Here is an 11,651-nt window from a genome sequence, read left to right as displayed (position 1 = left end):
GATGTTCCATAAATTGTTTTTTTTATTTTTTCAAAAAGATTCGAATTAGCTAGTTTTTCTCTTCTTTTTTTCGGTTGAATTTTAAAGAGTCGAAATTGAAGATAAACTATGTTTCAAAATTTAATAGTCATTTTTTTCGTGTTTTCTCCTCTTTTAAACCGTTCAATTAAGTGTAAATATCATTAATTATTAATAATAACATAGAGTTAAAGGTAAATTGAGCAAATTGGCTATTTCTGGCAATTTATGTAAGAGTGTATCAAACTGGTAGCCCTTCGCATTAATCAGTACCCAAGAAGTAGCTCTTGGTTTCAAAAAGGTTGGTGACCCCTGTTCTATACTGACCAGACGCCCTCGTGTGGCGTCTTTGAGTACTGCATCCTTCCACTGTGACCTCTACGAGCTTTGACTCTGCTGCTCTCTGCACAAATGTGATGTTTTTTTCCCCCCCTTGAGCTGAAACGTGATCCAGTGAGGGTTTAGAATAGATTGGTATTGATTTGCTCCGAGTCGAGTGGCTAAATGGGGGCGAAAAAAGCCTCGTTTGAGTGAGAAAATACGGCCTTGAAACAGAAAGGCCCACTATAGTACACAGTTACAGGAAGTTTGAGTTAAAACTACAAATCCATCGAATAATTTCCATATTTGGAAAATAACTACTGTGCAAACTAAATTGGTTCTGGCATAAAACTTTTACAACCCCAATTACTGTACAAAATGTTATTTTTATACATAAATAATATAGTTTAATTTGGCTGTAATTAATTCCACATTATTATTTAACTACACATTTGATAGGATAAACTGTGCTATTTTGTGGCCTTTGCATGGTTGCTATGGGAACTGCAGGGTGACGTCACTGCAGTGAGGTGACATCATTTGCTAAGACGGTGACTCATAAATCTGTGAAGTGTGCCAACACAACATAAAGTGGGCACGGAGACAGGCGGTTTTAACATCCATGTGTTTTATTCCATGTAACAAAAATAATTACATCTTTTTTTTTTTCCCTTTCTAACCATAAAACAAGCATCTGATGACGAGACGTACAGGACAGACATTTTACAAGAGAAATGTTCAAGTCCTGAACATAAATAAACATATTTTATAAGCGCCACGTGACCCAATAAATCAACCCTGCTTAGGCTCTTAAATGTTGATTTTTTTTCTCTATGGAGTTTTGCATTGTTACACATTTAAATGTTTGTTTTGTCTCTATGGGGTTTTGAGTTAATAACACAAATTATAGACACAAAAACATACGTCCTTTTTTTTTTTTTTTGAAGGGAGAAAATTGAATGTTTCTCCGTGGGTTCAAAGTGGTGCTGATCAGGACAAGGGACCCTTCTAATCAGCGAAAGGGGCCACTCGGGGAGGAATTATTTAACTAGCCAGTGGAAACATAACAGAACTATGGTACTTTGCCACGTCTTCTCTTTTGCAGACTGGCAAAAAAAAAGCATTTTGTGGTATGCGACGCACACAAAGCCACTTTTTCTACTTCTTCACTATCAAAAATAATGTAGAAATCATTTGAATAAGCACGTGTAAACCGCATGTATTTACTTAAACATAGAAGACAATGTCCAGTGCTGATTTATTTCAGTTTTGATCATCCGGTACTAATAAAACCAAAGTATTGCATACTGCAATAATTCAGCTTGACATGTGACTTCCATCCACTGGGGGGCGCTGTGTTACACACCTCTGTGTTCCCTGTACCTGTCCTCACTATAACCATGACTTGTCTATGCCAGGACTCTTATTTTGAAAAACAGCAGGCCACGGTGAACAAAACACATTTCATACATAAGACATCACACACACACACACACACACACACACACAAACACACACATTCTGTGTACCAGCAGACCACAAAAGCAAGTTTAGGAATAATAATACTCTGTGTGACCTTTTTGTGCGCACATGAAGTTAAACTAGTTCTTGTAGCACAAATGATGCAAATACAAAACACTTGCGAAAGTCTCCAGCACACACACTTTCTCTCCCAAACACACACACGTTGTAACTGTTGTCTTATGAAAGTAGTCCTAAGCTAGAAATACATTGTACATGTTCGTTTATAGTCGTCATAAATACCATTGTTATAATGTACATGTAATATTATAATAATTACATTATCAAACATAGGAGGACATCGTTGAGGAAGAGGAGGAGAGACGGGTTCCCGGTGCGTTCAAGGACCATTTAAATGAGGGGTGTCCAAAGTGCGGCCCAGGGGGCCATTTGCGGCCCGCAGGTCATTTTTTAACGGCCCCGCGGCACATTCTAAAAATACGATTAAAAAACATAAAAAGTGGTATAAAAGAGCAAACAGGTGAAATGTAACAAGAACATGTCGCATTATTTACTCTAATAACACAAAGCTGCCTTGCAGGCTGTTTCTTTCTTTAAAAAATAATAATGAATCAAAATCAATGTCATTATGAATTATTGACCTATTCAAAGCTCCAATTACGTCACATTTAATATTCCACTTTGGAATATTTTTGGGGGAAAATATTTTGTGTCTGCCATATAAAAAACTAAGCTGTTTTGTTTAAAGAAGGGCTTACAACGGACAAACAAAAAACATAAACAACAACAAAAGTAATAATTGACGGATAGATCTGAAGTTGATCTTGAGACTATTGTGTTAAAAGTTTTTTTTAAAAAGTATGATTTATTTTTTAATACTTTACTGAGCAGGATCCTTTTGGATCCCCAATAATTTTAGTGGGACTTTTTTTTTTTAAAGTGTCTATTTAAGTTGCTCAAAAATAATAATGAATTAATGTTGTTATGAGTTATGCTATGAACTCCAATTATAATATAATCTCAAATATTCCACTTTAAAATGTTATCGGGGGAAAATATTGCATATTTTGTGTTTTTTTCCATAAAAAAACTGGGTTTTCTTTGACAAAAAGAGCATACAACTTAAATCTTGAAAGAACACTTTATAATGACAGATACATCTAATGTTGATCTGGAGATTTAGACCTTGAATAATAATAATAATACTAAATAATGACACATTTTTTATATATTTTTTTACCTAAACCCTTTGGGGTTCCCAGGATCAAGCCTGAGTGGAGGCCTGAATGTATATTTTTTTATACATATATTGTATTGTTGATTGAAATAGTCCAACTTTTCCATACACTTCCTTCTTTGACCTTTTCCTATTTTTCCCCCCGCATTGATTTTTTATTTTTTTTATTTTTTTCCAGATCAGAGCGGAGTTCAACGAGCCTCCTCTCCCCGCACCTCTTATCAAAGCGCTTCCTCTCTGACATTTCCGCGCAGGAAGAAAAAGGACAATACGGGCGGGAAGGGGACGGAAGCAGGAGGCAGCTTTGGCCTTTTAGGTAATGTTGTTGTTGTTCAGGCACACTTTACACTGGAAATTGTAATGTTCTTTTGTTTTCTTTCTTTAGTTTATTTCGAACATGAACACACTTACATCATAATACATCACACAATTTCATATCATTTCATTTTACATCATGCCCGAAAAGGAGTAGGAAGAAGCAGAGCTTATTTAATCCTACCCCTTTCCCACTTCAAAGCGTTTACAAATATATAGAATCATTTACTGACCTTTTTATATAATAAAGTAACATCTATGAATTAGTATACACTGTACAACAGTTTTGTAGTATGTAATTAATTAATTCAGTCATTATTAACATACTGAGATGAAGAATATCTTATTTTCAATAAGTGGAAGTATTTCTCTTAATTCTTCTTCTTTGTAGTTTGTAAGCACTATTATATTGAACAACCTCTTAAACTGGATCATATCAGTACAATTTTTAACTTCTTTACTTAATCCATTCCATAATTGAATTCCACATACTGATATGCTAAAGGTTTTAAGTGTTGTACGTGCATATAAATGTTTTAAATTATTTTTTCCTCTAAGGTTATATTTCTCCTCTTTTGTTGAGAAGAATTGTTGTACATTCTTTGGTAGCAGGTTATAGATTGCTTTGTACATCATTTTAGTTGTTTGCAATTTTACCAAATCACCGAACTTTAATATTTTTGACTTAATAAATAAAGGGTTTGTATGTTCTCTATATCCAACATTATGTATTATTCAAACTGATCTTTTTTGTAACACGGATTAGCGAATGTAGCGCACATTTGTAGTTATTTCCCCATATTTCTGCACAATAACTCAGATATGGTAACACTAGCGAGCAGTAGAGAATATGAAGTCATTTTTGGCAAAAGGTAAAATAAATAAAAAATGCATATATTTTGTTATGGTTTGAAAATGAAAAATGTCAAAATGGCCCCCACATGCTTTAATTTTTCCGTGTGCGGCCCTCAGTGGAAAAAGTTTGGACACCCCTGGGTTAGAGTGTCCGCCCTGAGATCGGTAGGTCCTGGGTTCAAACCCCGGCCGAGTCATACCAAACTCTATAAAAATGGGACCCATTACCTCCCTGCTTGGCACTCAGCATCAAGGGTTGGAATTGGGGGTTAAATCACCAAAAAATTATTCTCGGGCGCGGCCACCGCTGCCGCTCACTGCTCCCCTCACCTCCCAGGGGGTGAACGAGGGCATGGGTCAAATGCAGAGGACAAATTTCACCACACCTAGTGTGTGTGTGACAATCATTGGTACTTTAACTTAACTTAAATGTGATCTCATTGCAAAGAAACAAAAATAATTCAGCGTTATAGTGTTATTTTTGCTTTATTTATTGCTGAAAATGATGTCTACATTAAACCGGTCCGTGGTGCAAGGAAGGTTGGGGACCACTGGTGTAGACCACACATAGCACTGTAGCATTCCTTCCTTGTTTCAATATCTATTGTAGTGACGTTAGTAGTTTTGATATATTTTCGTATGATATCCTAGCAATTTCAATTTGGGGCGGTATAGCTCGGTTGGTAGAGCGGCCGTGCCAGCAACTTGAGGGTTCCAGGTTCCATCCCCGCTTCCGCCATCCTAGTCACTGCCGTTGTGTCCTTGGGCAAGACACTTTACCCACCTGCTTCCCAGTGCCACCCACACTGGTTTAAATGTCACTTAGATATTGGGTTTCACTATGTAAAAGCGCTTTGAGTCCCTAGAGAAAAGCGCTATATAAATAGAATTCACTTCACTTTGTCAGTTCTTCCATTTTCAAGCTGCATCCGACCAAGATTTACCATATTTGATACTTGTTCTATAGGTCTGCCATTTGTTGTAAGGATTATTTGAGGAACTGGTGGATTTTTGCTCACTATCATTGCTTTGGGTTTTTTCCATTCATTTCCATACCGTATAGTTTGTCTTTATCATTCAGTACAGTTAGTAGTTGTTGGAGGTTATCTGTGTTTAGTCCGAACAAATATGTATCATCAGCACATCGTAGGTTTTCTCCTACAGATAAACCTGCCATGTCCTCGACTTCTTAAAAAGAAAAAATCAGTATGTAAATTGAACAGACCTGGTGATAATACACAACATTTTGTTATACTAAATGTTCATGTCAGTTCTTACGACAGCTGTTTGTTCCCAATACATCTTTCTGATGATTTGTAGGACTTTTTCCCACATGCCATTAAAGGCCTACTGAAAGCCACTACTACCGACCACGCAGTCTGATAGTTTATATATCAATGATGAATCTTAACATTGCAACACATGCCAATACGGCCGGGTTAACTTATAAAGTGCAATTTTAAATTTCCTGCGAAACTTCCGGTTGAAAACGTCTATGTATGATGACGTATGCGCGTGACGTCGATGTTTGAAACGGAAGTATTCGGACACATTGTATCCCAATACAAACAACTCTGTTTTCATCGCAAAATTCCACAGTATTCTGGACATCTGTGTTGGTGAATCTTTTGCAATTTGTTTAATGAACAATGGAGACTGCAAAGAAGAAAGCTGTAGGTGGGATCGGTGTATTAGCGGCTGGCTGCAGCAACACAACCAGGAGGACTTTGACTTGGATAGCAGACGCGCTATCCGACGCTAGCCGCCGACCGCATCTATGATCGGGTGAAGTCCTTCGTCGCTCTGTCGATCGCTGGAACGCAGGTGAGCACGGGTGTTGATGAGCAGAAGAGGGCTGGCTGGCGTAGGTGGATAGCTAATGTTTTTAGCATAGCTCTGTGAGGTCCCGTAGCTAAGTTAACTTCAATGGCGTCGTTAGCAACAGCATTGCTAGGCTTCGACAGGCGGCACAGCATTAACCGTGTAGTTACATGTCCAGTGTTTGGTTCGGTGTCTCCTGATAGTAGTATTGTTGATCTTCTGTCTATCCTTCCAGTCAGGGGCTTATTTCTTTTGTTTCTATCTGCATTTAAGCACGATGCTATCACGTTAGCTCCGTAGCTAAAGTGCTTCACCGATGTATTGTCGTGGGGATAAAAGTCACTGTGAATGTCCATTTCGCGTTCTCGACTCTCATTTTCAAGAGGATATAGTATCCGAGGTGGTTTAAAATACAAATCCGTGATCCATAATAGAAAAAGGACAAAGTGTGGAATCCAATGAGCCCTTTTACCTAAGTTACGGTCAGAGCGAAAAAAGATACGTCCTGCACTGCACTCTAGTCCTTCACTCTCACGTTCCTCATCCACAAATCTTTCATCCTCGCTCAAATTAATGGGGTAATCGTCGCTTTCTCGGTCAGAATCGCCCTCACTGCTGGTGTAAACAATGGGGAAATGTGAGGAGCCTTTCAACCTGTGACGTCACGCTACTTCCGGTACAGGCAAGGCTTTTTTTATCAGCGACCAAAAGTTGCGAACTTTATCGTCGATGTTCTCTACTAAATCCTTTCAGGAAAAATATGGCAATATCGCGAAATGATCAAGTATGACACATAGAATGGATCTGCTATCCCCGTTTAAATTAAAACATTTCATTTCAGTAGGCCTTTAACTTTTACCAACTCAGAAGCCATTAGGCTGCTGATGCAGAATCTACCTTACCTCTTGCTAATGTAGCAGTGTGAGACTGAATGTCTTCGTGAGCCAAGCGAAGTGTTATTACGCTAGAAAAATAGTTCCGCCGTGTTAACTATTACAGTAACAATGTCGCTACAGCTTGGTAATTATGCGGGTTTTGGAGCATAACTAAAGTGATTTAGAGGTAGAATTGATTGCTCCCGTTAGTTGCATTGCTACCACCAAGGACGAGCAGATTTTGACATGTTTACATGTTACTGCAGCCTTTTTTAGATGAAAATAGCACTTTAGATCAGAGATGTCCGATAATGGCTTTTTTGACGATATCCCGATATTGTCCAACTCTTAATTACCGATTCCGATATCAACCGATACCGATATATACAGTCGTGGAATTAACACATTATTATGCCTAATTTTGTTGTGATGCCCCGCTGGATGCATTAAACAATGTAACAAGGTTTTCCAAAATAAATCCACTCAAGTTATGGAAAAAAATGCCAACATGGCACTGCCATATTTATTATTGAAGTCACAAAGTGCTTTTTTTTTTTAACATGCCTCAAAACAGCAGCTTGGAATTTGGGACATGCTCTCCCTGAGAGAGCATGAAGAGGTTGAGGTGGCCGGGGTTGAGGTGGGGGAGGGGTAGGGGTAGGGGGCAGCGGGGGGTGTATATTGTAGCGTCCCGGAAGAGTTAGTGCTGCAAGGGTTTCCGGGTATTTGTTCTGTTGTGTTTATGTTGTGTTACGGTGCGGATGTTCTCCCGAAATGTGTTTGTCATTCTTGTTTGGTGTGGGTTCACAGTGTGGCGCATATTTGTAACAGTGTTAAAGTTATTTATATGGTTACCCTCAGTGTGACCTGTATGGCTGTTGACCAAGTATGCCTTGCATTAACTTGTGTGTGTGAAAAGCCGTAGATATTATGTGACTGGGCCGGCACGCAAAGGCAGTGCCTTTAAGGTTTATTGGCGCTCTGTACTTCTCCCTACGTCCGTGTACACAGCAGCGTTTTAAAAAGTCATACATTTTACTTTTTGAAACCGATATCAATAATTTGCGATATTACATTTTAAAGCATTTATCGGCCTATCAGACATCTCTACTTTAGATCAATTTCAGTCTGAATACAAAGCTTTGCACAGTACTGAATCTGCACTTTTAAAGGTTTTTAATGACTCGCTTTTAATGACTGATTCTGGCAGCTCTGCCATTTTAGTGCTTTTAGATCTCACAGCTGCCTTTGACACAGTCGACCACACAAGTCTTTTACAGCGCCTGAGAGACTGTGTGGGTGTCAGGGGGACCGCATTGGAGTGGTTCAGATCCTACCTGTCAGAGAGGTCCTTCTCTGTCAGGCCAGGTGGACGCCACCTCTTCTTCTGCTCCGCTTTACTGTGGTGTCCCCCTGGGATCTATTCTGGGCCCCATCCTGTTTGCTCTTTATCTCCTCTATCAGAATAATTGTATCTAAGTTATCACAAAACTTTGTGTTACATTGAGTTCAGCTCGCCCTGCATGAGGACAAAAGCTGTCTTTGATCCTACCAAGCAAAAGGCTTGTAAAACTCCACAGCGTAGGATGGGGAGCGACATGAGGGTGTCGGTTTCTTTGATGTGTTGTAATCCACAGGAAGATTTTGTCTTGACCCGAGATCTACAAAGCGGAGAGGAGGCAGGGCCTGACCTCCCTCCAGGCACCTTTTCTTTGAACTGTTTTACGACCTTTTCTTTGTACTGTTTTGTAACCAAAGGCGATGGCTGTTTATGACCCTCGTCCCTTTAAAAACAGCTGTTGCCATGTAATCGGGGAAAGTCCAAATAAAAGAGGAGGCGTACAATCTTTCGTCAGAGCGTGGGACGACACTGTACTACGCGTTTCTCCTCAATTGAGCTAAATTGACTTCTGTCTCTGTTTAATTCCTTGCTTCTTGTCTTGTTTAATAACCTGACATCCTCCCTCTTGGAGAGATTTTTAAGAGGCATGGAGTGTCTTATCACTTTTATGCAGACGACTGCCAAATTTATATGCCGATTTCAAAAGGCCACGGCCCCCTGACACCCCTTCTCACTTGTCTATGCGACGTCAAGGCTTGGTTAGCCCAGAATTTTTTCAATAATGAATGAGGGAAAAACGGAAATTCTAGTTTTTGGTCCAGCCCTCACTGACTTGGGACCTTTGCTAAATGATGTGCGTCCCAAAGTCACCAGCCTTATAGACAGTGATTTTAAACTTGACAAACAAGTCAATGGCATTTTAAAATAGTGTGTTTATCTCTTAAAACTTTTTTATATTTTAACCTTTTTGAACAAGTCGTGCATGCTTTTTTTTCAAGTTGCCTGGACTACTGCAATGCACTTTATGCCGGCATTAACCAAAAAGCTCTCTCCCGGTTTCAGTTAGTCCAGAACGCGGCAGCACAACTTTTAACAGGGGCCAGGAAACGCCAGCATATAACCCCAATTCTTCAGAGTTTGCACTGGCTCCCTGTTCATTTTAGAATTGATTTTTAAAATGTTGCTGTTTGGTTTTAAAGCTTTGCATGGACTGGCACCTCAGTATATCTCGGACCTCATCCAAATTTACACTCTACCACACGCTCTGAGGTCCGAGAGCCAGCTCCAGCTCGTGGTGCCCAAAACCAGACTTAAAACCAGGGGAGACAGGGCCTTCTCTGTGGTCAGTCCTAAGCTCTGGAACACTCTGCCTCTCCATGTTCCAACTGCTCCCACGGTGGAGTGTTTTAAGTCTCGTCTTGAGACCCACTTTTATTCTCTGGCTTTTAACACGACGTGAGTTGTGTGGTCCTCCTGTGTTTTTACATTTTGATTTCTATTTATTGTTTTCATCGGTTTTTACCCTTTAAAATAGTTTTCAATCATATTTATTTGTATATTGTTTTTATATTTGTTTTTATTCAGGCATTGGTGGAGCTAAGGATAGTATTTGAATTTTGTTTTTAATATTTTTGTGCAGCACTTTGGAAAAAATGTTGATGTTTAAACCTGCGTGGACAGCACCTTTTAGCTCTTATTTCCAAAATTGTGTACACTACTGAATTGGGGTCTTATGGCCGCTTATGTGGAATTTGGAAAAAAAAAAAGTGTAAAAATAAGAATTAGCATGTCACTAAACATGAAGTACACGTTTGTGTACTTATGGACTAAGTACATCATATAAAAAGATGATTCTTAGTTTTTATTCTAATTGGGGTCCAATAAGCCCAAATAGCAAAGAGAAATTAAAAAAAAGCATGTAAACAAACAGCTTGGGCCTTAAGAGGTTAAATGTGCTATATAAATAAAGTGGATTGTATTGGATGTTAGAATGTGAAAAAACAACAACCTTTTATCTTGTCTCTCATGATTGTAAACGATAGGCAAAAAAAAAAAGTGCAGTTCCCTTTTAACATGGAAATTGTTTGAAGGTCCTTTTTTCATCTATTCTGACAATCGGGTGATGGCATGCAGAATGCTGGCGCTAACAACTCATACAGTGGTTTTTACGGATCAATAATTCATTATCAGGTTCTCAAAAGTGTTTGAATTCGGAGGTGGGGGGGGCCATGAAAACAATGGTAAATAATTGCAAACCACTGATAGGATCGCAAATATTGACGTTTAAGCTTCCAATCCAAAAGCCGTCGTTGTTTTGCCTCAGATTACAAATTGTTGCAGTACCTTGATGACATAATGAGCGTTTAATGGCGTTTGGCCTGAAGCCTGCCTGCGGACGTCACCTTGTAATCTGGTCGGTAACGCTCATCGAAGTGGGAGGGGATTTGGCTGATTACGCTCGTTCAGTTTGATGATGGCTTTGCCATCAGAAGCACATTTCTCAGAACAATCTTCTTTTTTTTTTTTTCAATCATCTACCATCGACATGTGAGGTGTGTTGCGAAATGACACCGGGAATGAGATTCTCCTCCTCGTCCTCCGCATCCCAGAATTCTCCCCCAACCCTCCCCCTCGACCCCCTCCACCGCCGTCTACTTCTGCATATCGCACTGCAGCAGTAAGACGATGGAGGGGTCCGACTTGGCGGCCTCCTTGAACTCCTCCAGGGAGATCTCGTCGTTGTGGTCTTTGTCCATCTTGGAGAAGATCTTGTCGACGCGCTGCTGCGGGGTCAGGCCGTCCTCGTTCATGCGCATCATGATCACCGTGCCCACCATCTTGTAGATTGCCTGCGGAGGGACAGAACAGACATCTTGACCCTGGGGAACCTCACTCTCTTAGTTTGGCACCCATCTGTGTTGAGGGTTGCAGTAGCAGATATCAGTCTCTACACATTTTCTCTGGATTTTTTTGTGATTTTTCCAAAAGTTGCAATGCTTCGAGGCATATTTTTTTTAATAACATTGAATCAACTTATGATTTTATAAATTTGGGTAAAACTTTAGTATGGAGAACATATCATACCATTAGTTAGTTGCTTATTAACATGAAAATTAGTAACATATTGGTTGTTAATTAGTCATTATTAAGTACTTAACCAGTAAGGCATTAACAAAGAGTCTTCCCTAACCCTAACCCTGACCCTGAACTTAACTATTACCCTAACCCATATATATATATATATATATATATATATATATATATATATATATATATATATATATATATATATATATATATACACTACCGTTCAAAAGTTTGGGGTCACATTGAAATGTCCTTATTTTGGAAGGAAAAGCACTGTACTTTTCAATGAAGATAACTT

At 39.2% G+C, this 11,651-nt stretch overlaps 1 protein-coding gene across 1 annotated transcript in view; it reads right to left on the bottom strand.

The window, feature by feature from the left end:
* Positions 1-954: 954 nt before the first annotated feature.
* Positions 955-11,651, bottom strand: part of LOC133650349 (hippocalcin-like protein 4) — a 68,039-nt gene continuing 57,342 nt past the window's right edge. Inside the window, exon 4 of the mRNA XM_062047489.1 lies at positions 955-11,115. Within this exon, the coding sequence (XP_061903473.1) occupies positions 10,918-11,115 (198 nt within the window). The 3' untranslated portion in view covers positions 955-10,917. The remainder of the gene's footprint in view (positions 11,116-11,651) is intronic.

This window comes from Entelurus aequoreus, linkage group LG05 (genome assembly GCF_033978785.1).
Source record: "Entelurus aequoreus isolate RoL-2023_Sb linkage group LG05, RoL_Eaeq_v1.1, whole genome shotgun sequence".
In the NCBI taxonomy this organism is placed as follows: Eukaryota; Metazoa; Chordata; class Actinopteri; order Syngnathiformes; family Syngnathidae; genus Entelurus; species Entelurus aequoreus.
The sequence above is the reverse complement of the archived record's forward strand: the minus strand, read 5'-3'. Positions and strand labels throughout refer to the sequence as shown.